General features: G+C 48.4%; 1 protein-coding gene across 3 annotated transcripts in view; it reads right to left on the reverse strand.

The window, feature by feature from the left end:
• Positions 1-1,393: 1,393 nt before the first annotated feature.
• SLC39A5 (solute carrier family 39 member 5) overlaps positions 1,394-25,854 on the reverse strand; it is a 36,080-nt gene continuing 11,619 nt past the window's right edge. For 2 of the 3 annotated variants that reach the window (XM_028710095.2, XM_028710084.2), the window contains exons 2-11: positions 20,209-20,622; positions 18,067-18,286; positions 15,860-16,034; positions 13,872-14,041; positions 9,621-9,779; positions 7,856-7,937; positions 5,987-6,247; positions 4,204-4,284; positions 2,985-3,175; positions 1,394-2,208 (exon numbers count right to left, since the gene is read on the reverse strand). In XM_028710095.2, coding sequence (XP_028565928.2) covers positions 2,056-2,208; positions 2,985-3,175; positions 4,204-4,284; positions 5,987-6,247; positions 7,856-7,937; positions 9,621-9,779; positions 13,872-14,041; positions 15,860-16,034; positions 18,067-18,286; positions 20,209-20,612 — 1,896 coding nt within the window. In that variant the 5' untranslated portion in view covers positions 20,613-20,622 and the 3' untranslated portion in view covers positions 1,394-2,055. Of the gene's footprint in view, positions 2,209-2,984; positions 3,176-4,203; positions 4,285-5,986; positions 6,248-7,855; positions 7,938-9,620; positions 9,780-13,871; positions 14,042-15,859; positions 16,035-18,066; positions 18,287-18,768; positions 18,827-20,208; positions 20,623-25,854 lie in introns of those variants that run through there. The other variant, XM_077923902.1, reaches the window with a different exon arrangement.

The following is a 25,854-nucleotide window of genomic DNA, read 5'->3' on the forward strand; positions in this document are numbered from 1 at the left end:
GCGGCGCAGCAGGAGGCCCCATTTGCTAAACTGGTGCTTCAGGTTAAGAACAGTTTCAGGTTAAGAACAGACCTCCAGAACGAATTAAGTACTTAACCCAAGGTACCACTGTATTGGATATTCTGCTTAAGTCATGTACCAATATCAGACTTGGATGAACAAAGACACTGGGATGCCCCTAAAGTTAAGTGTGAAACTGACCCACTAACGTTTTCCTCTTTTCTGAGCTGCCTTTAAGGCCATCCTCCATTTCAGCTACTTACCCTCCATGGAAACGGGAGAGACCGCTTTCCCTCTTTTCCCAGGGCAAATAGCCCTTATTGTGCAACTCCAGCTTAACGCATTGTGAGCGTCCTTTTCTTTGCTACACTCCCAGTGTGAAAAGCAACAGGTGGACTTTGAAGGCTCTCTTTCTCCTTGCTCACCTAAGTTGTCCTGTGCAGATACCGGGGTGGGGGTGGGGAACAGTTCAGGTGTGCAAGGTTGTGTGTGGGGAACCGGGAACCTGTTTGCTGTTGAATGGAAATTAGATACCAGTGCCCAGGCCACTGTTGGCGGCATATATGGCCTTGATTCTCAGTGGCTGCTGAGATAGGAGGCACAGTGCTGAGATTCCTTACCAGTCCTGTAATTCTGTAAAGGGACCCCTGACCATTAGGTCCAGTCGTGGCCGACTCTGGGGTTGCGGCGCTCATCTCGCTTTATTGGCCAAGGGAGCCGGCGTACAGCTTCTGGGTCATGTGGCCAGCATGACTAAGCCGCTTCTTGCGAACCAGAGCAGTGCACGGAAATGCCGTTTACCTTCCTGCCGGAACGGTCCCTATTTATCTACTTGCACTTTGACGTGCTTTCGAACTGCTAGGTTGGCAGGAGCAGGGACCGAGCAACGGGAGCTCACCCCGTCGCAGGGATTCAAACCGCTGACCTTCTGATCAGCAAGTCCTAGGCTCTGGTTTAACCCACAGCGCCACCTGCGTCCCATTCTGTAATTCTGTAGAGGACAACTAATGAAGGTGTTCTGTTATTTAGAGGAGTTTTTAGGCTTCCTTCTAGGTAGGGGGTACATGAGGAGTTGTGCAAAGGATACAACAACTTGGCTCGTTTGCACTTCAAGCAATTGCCCTTGCAGGCAAACCAGGTGGGGTTATCACTGGGGAATTTAAAGCAGCAGGCCTCTGAATCTCCTATTATAAGGATGAGTTTTGTCCTTAAGTACTTTGTCATGCACTGCTCACACAAACACACCCATCCCGTAACTAAAGAGGGGTCCAGGCTTCCTTGCATTCACACACACACACACACACAGAGAGAGAGAGAGAGAGAGAGAGAGAGAGAGAGAGAGAGAGAGAGAGAGACCACTGTTCCATCAAATCTGAAATTTTGGTGTAGAGGCTTTTGGTAACCAGTTGCCTTTTTTAATGCCAACTTAAATATTAATGAATGCTCAGGACACTGATAGCTTATATCAGGGATTGGACCAACTGCCATTGGACCCAGCCAGCAAGGCTGACAGGAATGATGGGAGTTGTAGTCCAGCAACAGCTGCTGGTTCTCTATCCTTGGATTACAGGAAATAACTTGCTGGGGAAACTCAGCTCCAAAACATGAAAGGCCCCCATTGCATATCAGCGGCTCTCTAAGTAAGTTGCAGTCCTTCGAATAATTCTCTCTCACGTTGCATTCCGAGGTGGCAATAGGTCCAGTCTCTCTCGAGCAAACTAGTGCTCTTTAGAAAGCACAAGGAGTTTTCAACACGTTGATTGCAGTGACTAAGCACAACTTTCTTCCTTTCATCCAAGCAACAAAGGCTAGGTAAAGGTACTCTCGCCCTTACTTTGGCACCCTGTTTTTGCTGCCACACAAAACATGGGGACAATAAGCTGTTCCTTCTGTTCTCTCCCACTGAGTTCTTTCTCCAACTCCTGCGGACAGGAAGATGGAGCAAATCTGTAGCCCCTCTTATAGAGTTAAGAGGAAAGGTGCAATCGTGCTTGAAGTCGGAGGGGGCATCGCCTTCGATCCATCTTGCGTTCTGGAGTTTCCTGCTGAAGAGGGCTACCCGTCCAAATGGAAACTGATCTGCCCTTCAAAGAGAGCGATGCAGACCATGAGGACTCCTCCAGTGAGGAAGCCCAGGTTCTGGAGAAGGAAGTGGGCCAGGGAGCCCTTCTTGCCCCTGCTAGAGCTCCTCTGCAGCATTTCAGGCAGCTAGAGAGAGAGGGAGAAAAAAAGAACAAAAGGCCATGATGTCCTTGGCAGCTGCTGTTACGGCAGCTTGCAGTTAAGCCAGAAAGGCCGTTCTCCTTGAGGAGACAATAACAGCGATGCCTACTGTGAGGTCAACTCAATCGCATTGCAACCTTTCCACTTTTTCGGGTCCTTGAGCAAATTGGGAGAAAGGAGACCCAAACTCTTGCCCTTGGGTCATTTTCACCCACGGTGGTGGTGCTTTAAAGCCGTTTGTTTCTTCAGTCAGATTGCAATGCGAATGGTATCAGAGCTATGTTGCCTAAAATGTTCATCAATAGGTATTGTGTCAGGGATAAAGGTAAAGGGACCCCTGACCATTAGGTCCAGTCGTGACCAGCTCTGGGGTTGCGGCGCTCATCTCACTTTATTGGCCGAGGGAGCCGGCGTACAACTTCCGGGTCATGTTGCCAGCATGACTAAGCCATTTCTGGCGAACCAGAGCAGTGCACGGAAACGCCATTTACCCTCCTGATGTAGCGGGACCTATTTATCTACTTGGACTTTGACGTGCTTTCAAACTGCTAGGTTGGCAGGAGCAGGGACCGAGCAACGGGAGCTCACCCTGTCTTGGGGATTCGAACCGCCGACCTGATCGGCAAGCCCTAGACTCTGTGGTTTAACCCACAGCGCCACCCATGTCCCGAGGCCCAGGTAGGGAATAACTAAACCCTGGGTCCCCAAAAGATTAATGTCATGCTTACAGAAGAAGTTTGCAAAGAGGCGGCTGTCCTTACCATGTCCACCAGTGCCACGTACAGGAAAATTCCAGCCGTGATGGCAAAAATCCAGGGCGTGACTTGCGTGGTGCTCCGACTAATGAGCGTCCCTACTACTGTGCCCAAGTAAGCCAGGAAAGCAGACAGCAGGTTGAAGAGGAACACCCGTCGGACTGGCATGCCAGCCTGCAGCAGGACAGCGCAATCCCCTGCCAAAGAAAAGAGGAGTTAAGAGTGCAATGGACACATCTTCACAGAGGCACCATAACTAACTCAAAGCCAAGCAATGTCTCTAAAACCAGTGATCCCCAAATCCACCTTCCCCCCACCCCAATGGACCACTTGCAAATTGTGGACGACTTGAAGCTTTTTCTGCCTCTTTGGGTAATTGTAATGTGCCATGCATATGCTGTATTTCAATTGACTCTGGGGTTGTGGCGCTCATCTCGCTTTATTGGCCGAGGGAGCCGACGTACAGCTTCCGGGTCATGTGGCCAGCATGACTAAGCCGCTTCTGGTGAACCAGAGCAGTGCACGGAAACACCGTTTACCTTCCCGCCGGAGCAGTACCTATTTATCTACTTGCACTTTGAGGTGCTTTCGAACTGCTAGGTTGGCAGGAGCAGGGACCAAGCAACGGGAGCTCACCCCGTCGTGGGGATTTGAACCGCCGACCTTCTGATTGGCAAGTCTGTGGTTTAACCCACAGCGCCACCCGCTGTGACAAAGGACAGCTGGACATATGAAGGGCCCCATTACCTTCAGTAGCTTAGGGCCTCATCAAAGCTAAATCTGGCCCTGCCTGTAACCACAGCATCAGGTAAGGTCACATGGGTGGGACCCACAAACCCAGAATGGCATGGGTTCAACAGAAGGGCAGGAGCAACCACAACACCAGAGCAGATCCAAGTAAAGGGGTGGCGTCTTCCTTGGACACCGGACAGGAGGATATGATAGGATTAACTGATATCATCAGCATCATCTTCCGTCATCAGAAGCGCAGGACCATAGGAAAAGATTTGTTGGATCTGAGTTTATATCAAATCCACCAATGGCCAAGCCTACAGCCACGGCATGAGAGTGGAGATTTGCACCCAAGGTGTGTGAATGACATTTAAAAATACACACACACAAACTGAGCCCCAAATCTTTAAAATATTAAATAGTAAAACAAAGCAGATTTAAAAGTAAGAGAGGTCAGGAAAGCCTGAAGAATAAAGCTGGGGATCTTCCTTACCAAGTTCATGAGGCAGTTCGTGGCAAAATACTGCCACCGTAGTGCTTAAACCGCTGGAGATTCCATCAGAGAAAGCAGCTCCTAGGAGAAAAGGGTTACAAAGGTAAGTGAACCTAAAAGAGGCGTTTCCTCTCCCCTCTCTCCAGGTGGATTGGCTCAAGGTGGATTGGCTAGTTTGTCTTCACTCGAGTGGGAAGACAGGTGAACGAACGCCAGTGTACTGGAAGAAGCAAAGATCACTAGTGTTGAAGCAATCATTCTTCAACATCAACCGTTGGACTGGTCATGTTGTTCTGATTATCGTCTTCCAAAGCAACTACTCTATTCCAAACTTAAAAATGGAAAGCGTAATGCTGGTGGTCAACAAAAGAGGTTTAAAGACCGTCTCAAGGCAAATATAAAAAAATGTAGTATAAACACTGACAACTGGGAAACTCTGGCCTGTGAGTGCTCCAATTGGAGAACAGCCTTTACCGAAGGAGTCATGGGCTTTCTAGAGGCTCAAAGTCAGGACAGAGGAAGAAATGCGCTAAGAGGAAGTCATGTTTCGCAAACCCTCACCGTGATCAACTCCCGCCCGGAAACCTATGTGGAAGGATGTGTGGATCCAGAATTGGCCTCTACAGTCACTTACGGACTCACTGTTAAAACCGTGTTCATGGAAGACAGTCTTACTTGGCTTTGAGTGATCACCAAAGAAGAAGAAAGAAGGTATTTATGATTACGTCCAATCACCTGGAATTTAAGTGGGAAGCTTCTGTGATTCTGTGACAGAGGTCTAACACAAGCCTTTCTGGAACTGAAGGCTGGAGAGAACCAGTGGTGGTAGCCAGTACCCACTGGGGGCGGGGAGAGGGGTGCTGAGAGGCCATTAGTAGTTGGAGACACAGCCAATGATGGACAGAGCCAGCTCATTATAGTTTTACGCCCTCCTCCCTGCTGAGTAGTACAAGGGCAACACTTGACACTACAGAAGAGGAAGACTACAGTCCATTACATGTGAAGCTCGCGACTCTCATTATGCCATTTCAGATTCTTTTAAAAGCTTCCTTTGGTTCAGCAAGCATATCTAGACATGTAAATGAAAATAAGGAAAACCAATTTTGTTGTTTTTATTCGCACATTGATGATTATTTTAAACTGTTCTTTGTATGCTGCTTAAAGGTAAAGGGACCCCTGACCATTAGGTCCAGTTGTGGCCGACTCTGGGGTTGCGGCGCTCATCTCGCTTTATTGGCCGAGGGAGCTGGCATACAGCTTCCGGGTCATGTGGCCAGCATGACTAAGCCGCTTCTGGTGAACCAGAGCAGTGCACAGAAATGCCGTTTACCTCCCCCCCGGAGCAGTACCTATTTATCTACTTGCATTTTGATGTGCTTTTGAACTGCTAGGTTGGCAGGAGCAGGGACCGAGCAACGGGAGCTCACCCCGTCGCGGGGATTCGAACTGCTGACCTTCTGATCGGCAAGTCCTAGGCTCTGTGGTTTAACCCACAGCACCACCTGCGTCCCTGTATGCTGCTTAGGGATGTCTTTATTAAGTGGTTTATAAACTCAAATAAATAAATGGAAGTAATTTCTCTCAACCTTTAATAATTTTAATAATTATTTAATTATTAAATAAATAATAATTAATAAATAATTTTCTTTAATAAATAATTTTCTGGTTCCAGCCTAACTTTTGTAGGATTGTGCCCTGCCATTATTATTATTATTATTATTATTATTATTATTATTTGTTTCTGGCACAAGCAGGAACCTAGCCCTGGCTCAACGCCACTCACCAATGGCCAGTCCATCTGTGAAGTTGTGTATCCCATCCCCTAGAATAACCATCCAAGCGATGTCGGCTATCCCAGCCTTGAGGGCTCCAGCTGGACTGTGGGAATGCCCGTGAGCATGGTGCTGATGGAGCTCTTCTTCCTGCCTCTCTGAGCTTCCTCCACACTCTTCTGAGCTGCGAATTTGGACAGAGCAGTCCTGGACTTCCCCGTAGAGGCTATCAGCTCCTCCTTCTGCCACCGTCAGACTCTGGGATTCAGCACCTGACACCCAAACAGAGCAGGGAAATATCAGATCCACTTGCCCACCCCTAACCCTGGCACAGATCGCTGGCATTTGTGACTAAGCAAGCAGTACTGTGGGTGCACTCTTGGAACTCACAGATAATGGGCTGTTATGTACTGAGTTGAATAGGATCCAAAATGCAGCAGTCTAATTGGTCCTAGAACAATAGGGTTCAGAATGCAGCATTCTGATTGGTCCTAGAATAATAGGATCCAGAATGCAGCAGTCTGATTGGTCAGCAGGAGCCACCCAATCCAGCTCCAGGTGGAAGTGAATCCGCAACCTGATCGGCCTACAGGAGAATCCCAGAATTAGCCAATCACGTGGGGCCCATTGTGTAAATAATGTATATAAAGCAGACATTTGGGGGAACTTCCATTCCTCACTACTATGAGCTGAATAAAGAGCATGAAATCCACACTCGACTCCAAGTATATTTCATGGGCTAAATACAGAGACAGCTTGATTGCACAGCGGACCTTGGCCTCGTCAGCTACTTCTGTTCAGCTTGACCCACGGCAGACCCACAAGGCCCCATATGAAGCAGGTGCTGTTCCCCTAAGTAGCTACAGCCCCCCCCCCCCCATGCAACTGTAGGATGCATTCCAAAATAATTTCTGGTCCGTCCGGATGGACTTGTGAAAACATGTTTTCTGCCATCACCTGCTCTGCTCTGTGTTTAGCTAGATGTCTTTTCCCACCCGTTCCAAAGACAGGTTGCAAAGGCGTTCCATATTGTCCTTGCAACGAGTCTATGAAGCGGCAGGTTAGCTAAGAGAGAAACTTGGAAAAAACTCATCTGTACACTGAGTTTTTTAATACATGAAGCTTAAAGGAATTTTAAAGGCCTTCTACAGTGAATAATCTTCCTTCCTTCCTTCCTTCCTTCCTTCCTTCCTTCCTTCCTTCCTTCCTTCCTTCCTTCCTTCCTTCCTTCCCATCTGGCTGGGTTCCCCCAGCCACTCTGGGCGGCTCCCAACAGAATATTAAAAACATGATAAAACATCAAACATTTAAAACTCCCCCAGGGCTGCCTTCAGATGTCTTCTAAAAGTCAGGTAGTTGTTTATCGCTTTGACATCTGATGGGAAGGCGTTCCACAGGGCGGGCGCCACTACCAAGAAGGCCCTCTGCCTGGTTCCCTGTAACCTCACTTCTCGCAGTGAGGGAAGCGCCAGAAGGCCCTCAGAGCTGGACCTCAGTGTCCGGGCTGAACAATGGGTGTGGAGACGCTCCTTCAGGTATACTGGGCCAAGGTCATTTAGGCAACATGTTCATTATACCACCTGGGCTGCGTTAAGGACTAAAGTATAGCATATTGCTGGGGAAAATAGTAACAGCAGTGACATTGGACAACGGTCACTGGGACAACTGCCCCACCTGCCCAACAGATGGGCAGATCTTGGTTGAAGGAAAGGCATTAGAGAAAACAAGTTCCTTCCAACCTAATGCCTAGCTGTGTTTTAATTCCACAAAGTGTGCATGGATTGCAGCCATGACACATGAATCCTTCTGTAGGGGGACAACAAAAGAAGAAAGCCATGATACTAATAAAAACCTAAAGCAATCCAGACTGTGTGACTCACCATGAGATGTCCTCAAACCAGCAGTGCTGTTGTCACCCACCTCAGCTGGAGATGGTTCAAGCTGCTTTCCGGTGGCGCCCTTCTACAGAAAGAAAGCAAAACTGATGACTAAGCAGCACTAAGCTGAGGTTGTCATGAGAAGCCCAGCCTAGTGATGCTGCAATACTTTGTCCCCCCCTAGAGGTGTTGGGTGGTACAGTATAGCAGTGGTGTCTCCCTCTGGTGGTGGACACAAAACATGACATTATCTGGAGCAGAAGGTTTCTCCAGTAAACGTGTGTGGTTGTTGTTTTAAAACAACCACTGCCACAGAGATTTAGCACACCTGGTGCCAACAGGCCAAATGGTGACCTTGCTAATTATGGGTGACCTTGCTAATTATCATCCAAAGAGCAGAAGTGAAGCTCACAGGTTTAGCATGGGTGGTTCAGTCCAAAACACAGGCCACACCATAAACCACACACTTAAAACACACAGTATTAGCTGTTTCTTCCTCCTCTTCTTTTGGTTCGGTCATGGGAGAAGCTTCTGACTAGTTGGACATAGCTTAGACTGCATGGCATTGTTATAATTATTCTAAGGTCCCAAATATAAAATAAACGTTCATAAAAGTACAAGGCAAACACATACATAACTATATAAACCACGTGTCTAAAATTGTACAGGAGAGCAATCCTGAAGCCATTTTGACTCTCCCAAATTGACCTCAAATATTTCTCTGCAGTAAGGGAGGCAAATGGGGAAAGCCTTCCCATTGTCTTTTCGCTTACAAATCCTTTATTAAGGGCATATTTGTTTATGAATAGGGTGAGGCAGTGACCTGGATTCAGGAACTAAAGTACTAACCATCACAAAAGAATAGCCAGGCTGCCCAGGTAAAGCAATCAGTGACCATTAACAGATATCCTGGCAGACAGGCTTTCTGCTGTAGACTGCCTCCTTCTGTGATGTATGTAGGATGGGGGGTGGTCTTGGGCTATAGGGGGACGTGGGTGGTGCTGTGGGTTAAACCACAGAGCCTAGGACTTGTCGATCAGAAGGTCGGGGGTTCGAATCCCCGCAACGGGGTGAGCTCCTGTTGCTTGGTCCCAGCTCCTGCCAACCTAGCAGTTTGAAAGCATGTCAAAGTGCAAGTAGATAAATAGGTACCGCTCCGGCGGGAAGGTAAATGCCGTTTCTGTGTGCTGCTCTGGTTCGCCAGAAGCGGCTTAGTCATGCTGGCCACATGACCCGGAAGCTGTCTGCGGACAAATGCTGGCTCCCTCGGCCTATAGAGTGAGATGAAAGTGCAACCCCAGAGTCGTCTGCGACTGGACCTAACGGTCAGGGGTACCTTTACCTTTTACCTTGTGCTACAGGGTGGGCAATTTCAAAAGTTTATATAAGGGCGCGCGCACGATTGTTCTGGGTTCCTCCTCCCCTCCTGCGTGTGGTGAGTGAGGACCTTGTGGCAGGGTTACTAGCCAATTTGCTTCTCAATATTCTCCAGTTGGCCTCTGTTATTTTCTCCTAACAATAGGGAACCCACTTAAAGACTCTATATGGGCTCCTGGATACCTCATAAGGGAAAGGAGTCATTTTTTCTTATAACAGCATAAAGGGATCCTTTCACACACCCACATGGAAATAGGATTTTTGCCTGGGACATTAAGGAAGATGATGGGGAGAACTAAGTCGACTGGCCGGGGCGGGATCACTTTCTTGAAATCTCCTGGCCAGCCCATCAGGTTGCCCAGGCCACTGGCAGGCCACTCCATCCCTTTACCTTCTTGACTTGAATCCTCTTGAGCGTTCCCATGAGATTCTCAATTAGGAACAGTAGGTAAATACCACCCAGAACGCAGAGGCCCTTCAGGACTGCGTCTTCCGCCAAGGTCATTGGTTCTTGTTTTGGTGAGAGAAGTCCATGGGGCCTGGCCTGTGCCTGAATGAAAACAATTCTTTTGAGCGGAGAAAGGGAGAATTCAGAAAATAAACAGTCAAGTACTGTATTTTTCCATGTATAAGGTGACCCTAATTTTATTTTTTGAACCAGGAATGAAGAAATCACTCTAGCAGTCTCTCGGTCAAAAAGATGTCCAGTTTTGTATAGTGGTACCTTGGGTTAAGTACTTAATTCGTCCCAGAAGTCTGTACTTAACCTGAAACTGTTCTTAACCTGAAGCACCACTTTAGCTAATGGGGCCTCCTGCTGCCGCCACGCCGCTGGAGCACAATTTCTGTTCTCATCCTGAAGCAAAGTTCTTAACCTGAGGTACAATTTTGGGTTAGCGAAGTCTGTAACCTGCAGCGTATGTAACCCGAGGTACCACTGTACTGCTGGAAAACTCTTTAAGGAAGTTAAGGAAGAAGAGGCAGATTCCATCGTCCTGGAAACAAACCAGAATCATCGTGTTATCTCCTGCTGCTGTGCTTTGAGGTGGGGGCCCGCGTTGTCCATGGGCGGTGGGCTCCTCACCTCAGCTCCTCTTTCCAGACCGCCCCAAGGAAGTGAGAGAGCAGGCAGGCAAGCGACAGACCAACTGAGCTTCCCCTTTGGTCTCTGCCCCCTCAAAACAAAGCGTGTTGATATTTTTGTAGGGAGGCTCGGATCACCAAAAGTTGTTAAGCTTTTTGTGGGAGATGTCCCCCACTTTGGGACTAAAAGTTTTAAGCAAAGAACATTGTCTTAGACACGGAAAAATACGATTATTATTATTTTTAAAAATAAAAGTTTAAGAGATCCAGCGAATCACATCAAAGATTTGCCTTGTGTAGCATCCTTTTCTCTCTAGCAGATGCCAACCAGATGCCTATGGATCAGGACCTGAGTGCAACAGCACACTCCCCATGTCTGACTCCCAAAAACTGGTATTCAGAGGGATCAGGGCTAACGGCCTGCTCCAGTGTGTGGAGTTCACAGCTCAGTATAAGAACCTGTTCCAGGTCTAAGAGAATTAGCTAGGCTGTGTGGCTCGAATGGCAACCACATTATTTGTTCACAGGGACAACCTCTTTACATCTCAGAAAAGCAGCTTCTGTTTGCAAAGCTCCTGAGCTCTTCTAGTTGCCAAACAGATGGGATGGGTGATGGGATTTCTGTTCTGTGTGGTGTCTCTCTTTCTGTAAGAGATAGAGGAGGGTGCATGTGAGTGTGAGCCACCCTCAGAACCAAAAAGACTGCCCATCCCTGCTTCGTATTAGCTAGATAAGCAATCACACTCTACAGACCACAAAGTGTATTTCTTTCCCACTGGAAAAATTGGATTCTCTGCCGTGCAGAAATCATTAAGAAAGGTTAGAAGGTATTCTTTTGCTCTGCTCATCGGGCCTAAAGCAGTTCTTACTTCAGCTGCACCTTAAAAGCAACTATATAAAACCTACCCTGGTCAGAAGGGCTCTCAGCTGCCTTGACAAATCCCTCTCTTTTATGGTAAGAGTGGCCATATGGCCATATGCTCACATAAATGGTGCAAGAGTGTTTGAAAGGCAATGTATGAAAACCCTCAAGGCCTTCCGAGAAAGGACCACTCCCTCCAACCACTAACAAATTCGGTTTGCAGACATCCAATTTTGTCTCCTGGGTTTGGGCTGACAGGGAAATGACAGGGAGATGAAGAACAAGGGAGTGCTGGAAATAAGAAGGCAAGAAGAGCCTTGCTGGATCAAACCAAAGGCCCATCTAATCCCGCATCCTGTTCTCACGGTGGCCTTCCAGATAATATATATATATATATGTATGTATGTGCTTTCGTAGATTTTCACGGGTACAGGAATGCAGGTTTTGGTGTCCTCGGGTGTCTGGATTTTATCCTTGGGGTTTCTGAGGATATTGGCTATTTTTTGGTTGGCGCAAAAGGCTGTTTTGATATTGTGTTTATGGAGGATTTTGCTAATTTTATCTGTAGTGCCCTTGATATAAGGAAGGAGGGCCATGCCATTGTTTTCTTCTGTGTCTTGGTTTTTGGGGGGTGTTTCTTTTTGGATTAGCTTCGTAACCCTGTTTTGCTGGTATCCATTGGCAATTAATACATTTGATAAAATCCAGTTGGAAAACCAAGGGGTCTATGAAATACCCTGCAAAGTCTGCCCAGCCACGTACATTGGACAAACAAACAGACGAATAAATGCACGTATTGCAGAACACAAGAATGCCGTCAAAAAAGAAGAAAAAACTTCCTCTCTTTTCCAACACATGAAAGAAACAGGACACGAAATTAATTTTGCAGATTCCAAATTGCTCTCCTAACATGGAACATCACCACAAGAGAATAATCATGGAAGCCATCGAGATAGAGAAACACCCTCACAACATGAACAAGCGTGACGACACATCCCGCTTGCCAGACATCTGGAAATTAGCCCTCCCCACAAAAACTGACACCAGATCCAGAGGCACACAGAACGCCATCACCAATCAACCACACCAGACCCAAACCCAGACCCTCTCCACAGATAAATTACAGACACCATCCAGTAGCCAAACCATGGTGGCACCTCCGGATGCTGCACCCCCCTGCAATCCCTACACAGATCTGGCTGGCACAGGCCACAAAACCACAGCTCGCCCCTATACACGAAGCCAAGCCAGAGCACAACTAATACAGCCATCTTCTCAGAAAAACTCTTCACAAAGTTCAAGAGGTCAAGACACAAAGGCTTTAGCAACTAATCCACACCTAATGACCCACCTAAGTGGTACTCAGGATATCACTCAAGAAATCACTCAAGATATCCCTCAAGCAATTAAGGAACAAAAGAAGAAAAGGCACACTAGCCTGGGAACTTCCTCTCTGCCCAGAACATTGGAGGCTATACACCACACCTCAACAGTATTTATAGGAACTCAAACACTGAGATCCTGCTCTGTTCCAGTAACAAGAAGCCGAAAACACCAGCTTGAAGATGACGAGTGAGACCTCGTCGAAACGTCGCCTAGACACCCCAACTTTTACACGGGAAGACACCCGAGGACACCAAAACCTGCATATGTATGTATATTTATACATACCCCGCCCATCTGGCTAGGTTTCCCCAGCCACTCTGGGCGACTTCCAATAAAACACTAAAATACAATAACCTATTAAACATTAAAAGCTTCCCTAAACAGGGTTGCCTTCAGATGTCTTCTAAAACTTTGGTAGTTATTTTTCTCTTTGACATCTGGTGGGAGGGCGTTCCACAGGGCGGGTGCCACTACCGAGAAGGCCCTCTGCCTAGTTCCCTGTAGCTTGGCTTCTCGCAGCGAGGGAACCGCCAGAAGGCCCTCTGTGCTGGACCTCAGTGTCCGGGCAAAACGATGGGGGTGGAGCTGCTCCTTCAGGTATACTGGACCAGATGCCCAAGGAATATTACAGGGCATGACAGTTGTATAGGGATCCTTACACGAATACTGGCAGCGTATATGTGTAAGGAAATGACAGTCTTCTTCTTCTTTGGCAATCACTCGTAGCCGAGTAAGATTGTCTTCCAGTGGAGGCCAATTCTGGATCCACACGTCCTTCCACAGTGGGGACATTGGTTTCCGGGTGGGAGTTCACCGGCATTGGGAAACAGAAACTCAAGATGCTCCCCTTTGGCATTGTCCGAGCACCCCAGGTTTCATCATGATATGGAGAAGGTTGGGGTACATCTCTCCCACCTCGTCTTCCTCCACAGGAGACCCCAAAGAGAAATCATACCACAAAGATTTGGGGGAGAGGGTTGGTGAAGTGTACACAGGTTCCCACAAGGTAAGACACAGTGATAACAGCAAGAACCTTTATTGAACTACATAACCAGGAAATGGGCAAAGCAACTGCTTATATACATTTCTGAAAGCCTGGGCCACTCCCACTCGCAACGTGATTGGCTGTCTAAACTTCCAAGCTGCGAATCATGACACAGAGTTCAAGGGCCAATGGCAGTGGCCCAAATCCTGAAATATTCTGTGATTGGACATCATGTATCGAATCAGAACACAGGAGCTCAGAATCCTTAATCCAGACTCAAGCTCAGGCAAACACAGACCATTGAATACATAACAGTTGGTACATACGTGCGGCCAGAGATGCAGCAGTGCGTCCCCACACAGCGTCCCCACAGCCAAGGCCACCAGGAAAGCGAGAAGGAAATGGAAGAGCTCGCGGTTGAAGAGAGGAACGAGAACTATGGCCAGGGCAGATGGCAAGCTAGTCAGGGTGATAGCCAAACATCCCCAGCCCAGACCTGTGGAGAACAAAGAGGATGAGCGAGACTGGACTAGGAACAAGAGAACTAAAATCAACAATCTGCTGGATCATACAGTGGGGGCCGAAGTCATGTCCTCATTTGCCCCACCTCTCCACGTGTTCCAAAGGACTTTCATGCCACCTTCTCCTGGAACCTGACAACTACCGTATTTTTTGCTCTATAACTCACTTTTTCCCTCCTAAAAAGTAAGGGGAAATGTGTATGCGTCTTATGGAGCGAATGCAGGCTGTGCAGCTATCCCAGAAGCCAGAACAGCAAGAGGGATTGCTGCTTTCACTGTGCAGCAATCCCTCTTGCTGTTCTGGCTTCTGAGATTCAGAATATTTTTTTTCTTGTTTTCCTCCTCCAAAAACTAGGTGCGTCTTGTGGTCTGGTGCGTCTTATAGAGCGAAAAATATGGTAATTATCTGCCGCCTAAAACAATTAAGGGCCCCAGTTCTCTGAACACTATTGGCAATGTCTGGAGCCTAGAAATTCGGTATATAGAAGGGTAGCCAGCCTAGTCTCTTTAAGATGTTGATGGACAAGAGCTCCCATCAGCCCCCAGCCAGCATGACCAATATTCAGAGATGACTGATAGTCCAAAAACATCTTGGTGCCATGGTGATTACTTCCAGGTTGCAGGAATGGGTGTGGGGGATAGGAAACGCAGAAAATCTAGTTACTTTGAAGGTGAGAATCTAATTGTCTGGTGTTTAAGAAACACTGAATAAGAGGCTCCCCCAAACTGGAGCTCGAACATTAACTTGAAGCATCCTGAGAGCCAATACACTTGAAATTGTACTCAGTATCCACTGTGTACCCAGTTAGTATGACGTCGCTTCCAGATTCTTGCTATTATCAGGTAGGATTCAATCACATACTGCCAAATTGAGGTCACACAATGACAGTGGATTGGAAGGTCTTGCCCATGAAACCTGCTTCCTCAGAAGGTCAGAGTTGTTGTTGTTTTACGATAACAAAAGTAATGGGGAGATCAACTGGGAAGTGCAGGATCGCACTTGCTTTGACACGTCATCTTTGCAAACCTATCGGGATGAACGCTCAGTAACAGGTCATCCCGAAGGGCCCTTGATGAAGATTCTGAGCTATTCTTGAGAGGACAGCATAGTACACACATTTTGTGGGGAGGGGTATTTTGGAATATATATATATTCCAAAGGTGGTGCTTTAGGTTAAACCACAGAGCCTAGGACTTGCCGATCAGAAGGTTGGCAGTTCAAATCCCCGCGACGGGGTGAGCTCCTGTTGCTCGGTCCCTGCTCCTGCCAACCTAGCAGTTCGAAAGCACGTCAAAGTGCAAGTGGATAAATAGGTACCGCTCCGGCAGGAAGGTAAACGGCGTTTCCATGCACTGCTCTGGTTCGCCAGAAGCGGCTTAGTCATGCTGGCCACATGACTGTACGCAGGCTCCCTCGGCCAATAAAGCGAGATGAGCACCGCAGCCGCAGAGTTGGTCATGACTGGATCTAATGGTCAGGGGTCCCTTTACCTTTATATATATATATATATATATATATATATATATATATATGTTGGATCAGACCCAAGATGTGGGTTTGCAAACCGAGAACTCCTTGGAAAGCCAATGACAATGGGAGACAAAATGGGAGAGGTGGTAACTGAAGGGCAGGTAGGGATGAGGGTCGAAGGACTGTAGTCAGCAGGGGAATAATGAATGAAAATTAAGGGCGCAAAACCAGTACTGGGGCTGATGCAGAAGGGTAAGGCTGGAGCTGGGAGTCAAGGCCCCTCCTGGGTCCGGGTATGAGGAAGACAGCTTGTGTTCCTTACCACTCCAGAGAGAACTTCCTGCCATGCCGAAAGCTACCTCATCGTAGTGCTGGATGCAAACGCGGCTGTCAATCTGGTAGAGCAAAGCAGGACACAGCAGTGTGAACTGCTCTGGCGTGATTTTGGAGACCGAGTTCAGCCCAAAATTGACTAGCAGCTGTGATACGTTGAGACACTGAAGACAAAGAAGAAGAAAAACGACTTTATTGCAAGAATGATTCATTGTATGGGACGGGAGTACTGGACCCCCAACCAACGTTTAATTGACTGCCAGCATGGTTCTCGGTCATTAATTTGATTAAAGTTTTCATTTGCAGCACTAGATCAAGCGGAACTCAGAAATCTCGGCTGGGGTGGGGATGTCACCAGTTTTGGAAGGGGAATGAGTTGAAAAGTGACAGCATGAAGAATTGGGGGAAGGGGGCAATAGACGACAGCAAGACCCATTGTTCTCTAGGAGATCTGGGTTAAAAATGCAGAACAAGAACAAATACTCACCTGTATCGCACAACATGCCTAAAAACGCAGAGGTACGGTATCACATTCAGACATTTATAATTGCAAATATATAATTATTTCTACAACTGCTTCCAGGAAATGTGCTATGTGTGAGGGGAATAATGGCCTAGTACAGATCTAGGTTCACGTTTAATCTCTCCCTTCTGCCATCCTTGCTGCTGATTTATACCAAACCCACACTTTCCCCCTTGGTGCTATCCATCTTGCTTGTTGCAATCAAACCGTTGCCACAAGTCACCAAAGATTCTGCCTTTGTTCATAGCTGTCAACTTACAGATTTGAAAATAAGGCACCGGCAGCCTCAAAAATAAGGGATAAGCAGTCGAAAGAAGGGATTTTCCAAGCACAGGTATGTTCAGCTTCTGAGCCCCTCCAAGCCAAAGGCAGAAAGCCCAGCCAGCAGCCAAACGAAGCCTCAAGCGGTGGTTCCCACAGCGCAGCAACCCGGCAAAGGGAGTGCAGCAAGGAAAACCACCGTCACCTCTCCGCTGGGAAGCGCTGAGCAAAGGCAAGTCCCCAGGCAACGTGGCTGATTTGATCAACACAAGGCATGCAAACTCCACCCACCCAGTCGTTCTTAGGCTCCTTATTGGGTGAGCAACGCAGCCAAGCAACACAGTTGGAGCCTCCCTCCTCCCTGGCCGGCAGGGAGGGAGGGAGAGGAGCTGCTTCCTTTGAAACCCGGGAAATTTAAGAGACATCATTAATAAGGGACAGCAGCGGAACACAGCGCTGGGATAAGGGACTTTCCCGCCAAATAAGGGACGGTTGACAGCTATGGCCTTTGTTCCTCACCATCCCTCGGGTGGGACAGGGTGCTTCTTTTAGACACCAGCTTAAAACGTGACTCCTTGTGCAAAGTGTTTGGTCCTGGAGTGAATTTGCTCACCCGAGAACAAACACGGTTTTATGTATTGTTTTACATTCTGTTCCGCAGAACATTATTGCATGTCGTTACCTGCCCTGGGATCTCTGGATTAAGAGTGGGATATAAACAGCTTAAGGAAAACGAATAAACAAAATGCCCTAGATGACTGCATGGTCACGTGATTGCTTCAGCAGATGCTTTCCCCACCGTGTTACTCATATCTACTGCCATCATCACAAGGCTGAAGAAGGCTGGTTTGAGCAAGGACTGGCAATGGCACACTAAACCTGAGTTGGGTATACAAGAAAGCCAGAATGCTGTCAATTAACTAGTCCTCTCCCCACCTTCCACTAAACTTAGGGATGAGAGTTAATAGTAACGGAGCTATTTTGTGAAGTCGTTCAGGACCACAGGCCACAACTATTTCCTACCTACAACTTTAGGATTAAAGAGGGCAGGGTCTCTGGGCACCTCCTTTTGGCACAGAAATCAACCACTCCTCTTCCTGTCCTCCAATACAGTGGTACCTCCGTTTACGAACTTAATTCGTTCCGGAGGTCCGTTCTTAACCCGAAACCATTCTTAACCTGAGGTACCACTTTAGCTAAAGGGGCCTCCCGCTGCAACCGGCGCGCAATTTCCATTCTTACCCTGAGGTAAAGTTCTTAACCCGAGGTACTACTTCCGGGTTAGCGGAGTCTGTAACCTGAAGTGTTTGTAACCCAAGGTGTTTGCAACCTGAGGTACCACTGTATATCCAATGTGCTCCCTGCAGTAAGGGAATTCAGGGCAATGAAACCCCAGGTCACCCGACACTTACATCTTCATGCAGGTGATTGTAGACAGAGTGATCCAAAGCAATAACTCTCTCTAGAAGATTTAGGCCAGAGTGGCCCTGGGAAGGTTTGGAAAGGTCTTCTTTGGCACCCCCAGGCTGCTCTGGAGTTTGCCAAAGGGTAGGCTTGGTGACAGGTCTGACGTCACGGATTTCAGGATGAACAGGTGTTTGAGTGGCATGGCCCGACTGAGGGATTCCAGGCCTGCAGAAAATGCAGAAATCATCATCAGAGAAGAATAACATTTATGCTTTAGGTTACAACTGCGATTCAATTAGATCAACTAAATTCCACTGACTTTAAAGTGCTACAATTTAGGAGGGATGCCTTGTTAACCAGTTTTACAGTCTAATCTACCACCTTTCCTCTTTCCAACGTTATCTACCTCCTTCAGATTTAATGAACAATTCTGACTATTTTTACTGACGACGCTAAAATATTTTGAGATTTCATTAAGCATGGCCAATTGAGCCGAATTAATATTTTGCAATAGCTAAGCCAGCCAGCAAGATCACAGCATCCTGGCAAAACAAGCCTGTGAAATCTGTTTGAACAGCATGCGCGCTGCCGTTGCCAAGTGAAAAACAACAGGATCAGATCTTCCGGCAAGATTTTAGCTTTGTTGCAAGCAAATGAGATAAGCAAGACAAGTATTGCAAGATGTTTACTGCCCATAAAGATCTTACCTTGAATCTCCTCTGCAGTTGCGACGGAAGCACGTAACCACTGACTTTTGCTGGGCAACTGTACTTAACAGAGAGTGCTATGCTCAGTAATTAAGAAATAAGCTTTTCCGCGAGGTGGGCGTGGGGGAACGTGTGGTGTTTGGGAGTCCTAGTCTAGTGACCTCAGGAGGAACGCAGGTTCCCTGCCAGAAAGCCAAATATTTCCAAGGTCAAAGCAGATTTCATTTCTCTCTGGTCGGGGACAGAGGGTGGCGCTTGGGGGGGAATTGTCATCGCGCCACTCCTTGGTGTGTGGAGTACCTCAGGGTGTGATACTCTCCCCTATGCTTTTCAACATCTTTATGCGCCCCCTCGCCCAGCTTGTTCGGAGTTTTGGGCTGGGCTGCCATCAGTATGCTGATGACAACCAACTCTATCTGTTGATGGATGGCCATCCTGACTCGGCCCCAGACACACTGATCAGATTTTTGGAAGCTGTGGCTGGATGGTTACGTGGGAGCCGGTTGAAGTTAAATCCTTCAAAGACAGAGGTCCTTTGGCTGGGACGGGACAATATGGGATTGGGGGGGCAACTCCCATCTCTTGCGGGGGTGTAATTAGTGCCAGCACCGTCCGTTAAGAGTTTGGGTGTAATATTCAACACCTCCCTTTCCATGGAGGGGCAGATTGCAGCTATAACAAAGGCGGCATTTTTTCATTTCCGCCAAGCTAAGCAGTTGGCTCCTTACCTCTCTCGCCCTGACCTAGCCACTGTGATCCACGCGACGGTCACCTCCAGACTGGATTATTGTAACTCGCTCTACGTGGGGCTGCCCTTGAGACTGACCCAGAAACTCCAGCAGGTGCAGAATGCCGCGGCGAGACTCCTTACGGGGTCCTCGCTGTGAGATTACATTCACTGGGTGCTATACCAGCTGCACTAGCTCCCGGTGGGGTACAGGATCAGGTTTAAGGTGCTGGTTTTAACCTCTAAAGCCCTATACGGCCTAGGACCCTCGTACCTACGAGACCACCTGTCCTGGTATGTCCCACGGAGGACCTTATGGTCTTCAAATAAAAACATATTGGAGATCCCGGGCCACAGGGAGGTTAGGCTGGCCTCAATCAGAGCCAGGGCTTTTTCGGCTGTGGCTCCAATCTGGTGGAACACTCTGCCACAAGAGACCAGGGCCCTGCGGGACTTGACATCTTTCCGCAGGACCTGCAAGAAAGAGCTGTTCCACCAGGCCTTTGGCCAGGGCACAGCCTGACTCCCTCCTTTGGCAATCTTCACAGAACTTTGGCCCAATGGTTGCCATCAATTTGATTTGAATTACTTTTATAATGAAATGATTTTAGAATGTTGTACTATTTTATTGTTAGCCGCCCTGAACCCGGCTTCGGCTGGGGAGGGCGGGATATAAATAAAATTTATTATTACATTTATTATTTATAGATTACCTGGTGGGGGTGGCGCTTTCTGCTGGGGTCTTGCCGAGGTGCTCCAGCGCCGAGTGCGAATGCAAGTGCTTGTTGTCTTGGACTTCCAGAATGTCCAGGTGGGACACATGGCCATGGCCTAGCTCCTCATGTTCAATCTCCACCACCTGCACCTTTCCGAGCCCCAGGCTCAGCAGCAGGCGAGTGAGGCCTTCGAAGGACAAGGTGCCATTCTCGCCATACTGCCCAAAGAGCTGCTGCAGGTAGTAGCCCTGCTCTTGGGCGGCATCTTCAGGCAGGGCCCACGCAGCTCCATCCAACAGCAAATCGGGAGGATCGGCCAGCACCAAGCTACAGAGGCCCTGCAGGCAGAACACGACCACCCATGCTCTGGCCAGACGGAGCCTCAGGGTTCTCTGGTCCATCAACAGGGAGCTGCAATGCAAAGGACACTACGCTGAGCCAGGGAGCACGGGGGAGATGTTCCCTCACGGTGCTGCTGTTCTGAGAGAGACAGCCAGGCCTCTTGTCAACGAAGAGGTGCAGGCCCAGACCCTCTCCAAGTGTCGTTATTTCCCAGGGACAGTCCCAGATTTGCAGAAGGGTATAGTAAGGGTAAAGGTCCGTATCGTTAAAGCTATGGTTTTCCCAGTAGTGATGTATGGAAGTGAGAGCTGGACCATAAAGAAGGCTGATCGCCAAAGAATTGATGCTTTTGAATTATGGTCTGGAGGAGACTCTTGAGAGTCCCATGGACTGCAAGAAGATCAAACCTCTCCATTCTGAAGGAAATCAGCCCTGAGAGCTCGCTGGAAGGACAGATCCTGAAGCTGAGGCTCCAAGACTTTGGCCACCTCATGAGAAGAGAAGACTCCCTGGAAAAGACCCTGATGTTGGGAAAGATGGAGGGCACAAGGAGAAGGGGACGACAGAGGACGAGATGGTTGGACAGTGTTCTCGAAGCTACTAACATGAGTTTGACCAAACTGCGGGAGGCAGTGGAAGGCAGGCGTGCCTGGCGTGCTCTGGCCCATGGGGTCATGAAGAGTTGGACACGACTAAACGACTAAACAACAACAATATAGTAAAGGTAAAGGGTAAAGGGACCCCCTGACCATTAGCTCCAGCCGTGGCCGACTCTGGGGTTGTGGAGCTCATCTCGCTTTATTGGCCGAGGGAGCCAGCGTACAGCTTCCGGGTCATGTGGCCAGCATGACTAAGCCACTTCTGGCGAACCAGAGCAGCGCAACGAAACGGCGTTTACCTTCCCACCAGAGTGGTACCTATTTATCTACTTGCACTTTGACGTGCTTTCAAACTGCTAGGTTGGCAGGAACAGGGACCGAGCAACAGGAGCTCACCCTGTTGTGGGGATTCAAACCTCCGACCTTCTGATCAGCAAGTCCTAGGCTCTGTGGTTTAACCCACAGCGCCGCCTGCGTCCCTAGGGGTATAGTAAAGGTAAAGGTACCCCTGCCCGTACGGGCCAGTCTTGCCAGACTCTAGGGTTGTGCGCTCATCTCACTCTATAGGCCGGGAGCCAGCGCTGTCCGCAGACACTTCCGGGTCACGTGGCCAGCGTGACAAGCTGCATCTGGCGAGCCAGCGCAACACACGGAACGCCGTTTACCTTCCCGCTGGTAAGCGGTCCCTATTTATCTACTTGCACCCAAGGGTGCTTTCGAACTGCTAGGTTGGCAGGCGCTGGGACCGAACGACGGGAGCGCACCCCGCCACGGGGATTCGAACCGCCGACCATGCGATCGGCAAGTCCTAGGTGCTGAGGTTTTACCCACAGCGCCACCCGCGTCCCTAGGGGTATAGTAGGACGTCTCTATTTTCATCGAGAAATGTTGGCAGGTATGGAGTTATGTGACCCCCCTGAGCCAAGGAGATGTTATAAGAAAAATTTGCTCCTTTCCCCTTATGGGGTATCCAAGAGCCCATATAGAGTCCTTAAGTGGGTTACCTATTGGTAGGAGAAAATAAGAGAGGCCAACCAGAGTTTATTGAGAAGCAAAGCAGCCAGGAAGCCTGATCTTTATTGCAATAGAAAAATACTGTTGCCATAGGGTACCCACTCCCCACACACAGGAGGAAGGAGAACCCTGAACAATGGTGCACAAGCCGTTATACTTTCTCAAATTGCCACCCTGTAGCCCAAATACCAGCAGGGACGCGGGTGGCGCTGTGGGTAAAAGCCTCAGCGCCTAGGACTTGCCGATCGAAAGGTCGGCGGTTCGAATCCCCGCGGCGGGGTGCGCTCCCGTCGTTCGGTCCCAGCGCCTGCCAACCTAGCAGTTCGAAAGCATCCCCGGGTGCAAGTAGATAAATAGGGACCGCTTACCAGCGGGAAGGTAAACGGCGTTTCCGTGTGCGGCTCTGGCTAGCCAGAGCAGCGATGTCACGCTGGCCACGTGACCCGGAAGTGTCTCCAGACAGCGCTGGCCCCTGGCCTCTTAAGTGAGATGGGCGCACAACCCCAGAGTCTGTCAAGACTGGCCCGTATGGGCAGGGGTACCTTTACCTTTACCTTTACCTTAGCCCAAAGACCACCCCCCCATCCTACATACATCACCAGAAGGAGGCGATCTACAGCAGAAATCCTGATTGCCAGGATATCTGTTAATGGTCACTGATTGCTTTACCTGGGCAGCCTGGCCATTCTTTTGTGATAATAAATACTTTAATTCCTGAATCCAGGTCACAGGCTCACCCTATTCATACACAAATATGCCCTTAAGGCAGGATTTGCAAGCAAAAAGGCAATGGGAATGTTTCCCCATTTCCCTCCCTTACTGCAGAAGAATATTTGAGGTCAATTTGGGAGAGTCAAAATGGCTTCAGGATTGCTCTCCTATACAATTTTAGATACGTGGTTTATATAGTTATGTATGTGTTTGCCTTGTACATTTATGAACATTTAATTTATATTTGAGACCTTAGAATTCAAGTTCGGCATCAGAGATAAGTAACTATACAATCATTAGAAGACATATGAAGGCAGCCCTGTATAAGGAAGGTTTTTAAAAGATGTTTAATGTTTATTATGGTTTTTATATATGTTGCCCAGAGTGGCTGGCGTAATCCAGTCACATGGGTGAAGTATAAATAGTAAAAAAAAAAATATTATTATGGAATAAAGGTAAAGGTAAAGGTACCCCTGCCCGTACGGGCCAGTCTTGCCAGACTCTAGGGTTGTGCGCTCATCTCACTCTATAGGCCGGGAGCCAGCACTGTCCGCAGACACTTCTGGGTCACGTGGCCAGTGTGACAAGCTGTATCTGGCAAGCCAGTGCAGCACACGGAACGCCGTTTACCTTCCCGCTGGTAAGCGGTCCCTATTTATCTACTTGCACCCGGGGGTGCTTTCAAACTGCTAGGTTGGCAGGCGCTGGGACCGAACGACGGGAGCTCACCCCGCCGTGGGGATTCGAACCGCCGACCATGCGATCGGCAAGTCCTAGGCGCTGAGGTTTTACCCACAGCGCCACCCGCGTCCCCTTATTATGGAATAGGATGTCCTTATTTTCATTAGAGAAAAGTTGGAGGATATGGAACAATTGCCTTAGCATAGGCATAAGCAAACTCCGGCCCTCCAGATGTTTGGGACTACAATTCCCATCATCCCTGAGCACTGGTCCTGTTATCTAGGGATGATGGGAGTTGAAGTCCCAAACATCTGGAGGGCCGGAGTTTGCCTATACAGTCATACCTTGGGTTAAAGACACTTCAGGTTGCGGTTTTTCGGGTTATGGACTGCTGAAACCCGGAAGTACCGGATCGGGTTACTTCCGGCTTTCGGCGGCCGCGCATGTGCAGAAGTGCTAAATAGCGCTTTGCGCATGCGCAGAAGCACCAAATTGCAATCTGCGTGTGCGCAGACGTGCAGCTGTGGGTTGTGAACGCTGTGGGTTGCAAATGTGCATCCTGCACAGGTCACATCTGCAACCCTAGTGTCCACTGCACCTGCTAGCAGCACTGAATCCCTCTTATAATATTCAATTTTGTCCCTGTGGGAATGTTCCAGGATGCAACGTCTGCAAACAACCACTAGGGTTTTTCTGCAATTGTCAGCCCTAGTATGTTCCTGTGGGGTCTGTAAAGGCTTGCTGCGTCGATTAGCAAATACCCACAAGACTGTTCCATCTGTAACTAGAGAATGAAAGCTGTTCCTAGCTGCTGGAATCCTGTGTTTCCACGCTGTTACATCCCTCAGCCCTAATTCTTGTGTTAATTTTAAAAATTAAGCCTCATTAGAACTTTTATCCAGCTGTTCTTAGGTGGAGAGTCTTTCTTCTGACGGTTTCCCGCACATGCTGAGATTCAGTACTTACCAGAGGAAGAACTCGATTTCTGCAGTGAGCTAAAGGACATGTGCCATTCTGAGACAAAACAATATGCCTACCCCGAAACTTTTGCAGACACAAACAGAACTGATGGCAGTGTGGCATGGCATCTAATGGCCGCAATACCATTACGAGCACAAACCATCATGAACGGACAACTGTTTTTATTTATTAAATACCAGGATTGTTCTGATAGGGGGCAGGTTGACCGTATCCAAACATCACCCTTCCTTACAATGAGAAGCACTTTTTTTTGCCAAGGCAATTCTCGGTTAGCTGGATCTTTTGTGCAAGCAGGCCTTTGTTTACTTCCCCCTGTGCTGGAGGGACAGGCCTTCCTGCCTTGCTCTTCTCCCTGTAAGCTAGACAGAGGCCTGTTTTTTTCTGATCAATGTCTAGTTTTGCTGCCTTGCTGAGGACGGGGTCTCTTGCCTCTCGCTTCAGCCGAGTCAGAGTCTTTACCCAGTGGCTTGTGTTGTGTGTAAGATGTGCGTCCGTACTGTGTCCCACCCCCTAAGCCAACAACGAACAGAAATAAAGAAAGGGAAAAAAAAAAAAAAGAGATGCACAAGGCTGTTAAAAGGAGGGAACTTCCCCTAAGCTTGACTCTGTGTCTCTGTGTGTCCTAACTGTGCCTGAAGGAGGTAGGAGTTTTATCTGCCTCCTCTCAAGCTGTGAGGTCAATCATCACTCTTCCCATAACAATCTGTTGTGATGCTCACTAGAGGCAAAAATAGATTAGCTTGGCAAACTTCTCTCCTGCGAATTCTGATAACAAATATTCTCTGGGTGTGTAAATATTTGACAGTCAGCATCGCCATTTGACTTCCGGAGGTTTTGCTGCAGTTAAAAAAAAGGTAAAGGACCTCTGGACGGTTAAGTCCAGTCACAGGAGACTATGGGGTGCAGCACTCATCTTGCTATTCAGGCTGAGGGAGCCGGCATTTGTCCACAGACAGCTTTCTGGGTCATGGGGCCAGCATGACTAAACCGCTTCTGCCGCAACGGGACACCGTGACAGAAACCAGAGCGCACGGAAATGCTATTTACCTTCCCGCTGCAGTGTTACCTATTTATCTACTTGCACTGGCGTGTTTTTGAACTGCTAGGTCGGCAGGAGCTGAAACAGAGCAACAGGAGCTCAATCCGTCGCGGGGATTTGAACCACCAGCCTTCTGATCGGCAAGCCCAAGAGGCTCAGACCACAGTGCCACCCACATCGCCTTTGCTGCAGTAGCAGCCAATGACATCTGAGTATCTAACACGATGTCTTGGCCAGTATTTGCAGCATGACAAAAGGTCCACAACACCATTAAGT

Source organism: Podarcis muralis, chromosome 2 (genome assembly GCF_964188315.1).
Source record: "Podarcis muralis chromosome 2, rPodMur119.hap1.1, whole genome shotgun sequence".
In the NCBI taxonomy this organism is placed as follows: Eukaryota; Metazoa; Chordata; class Lepidosauria; order Squamata; family Lacertidae; genus Podarcis; species Podarcis muralis.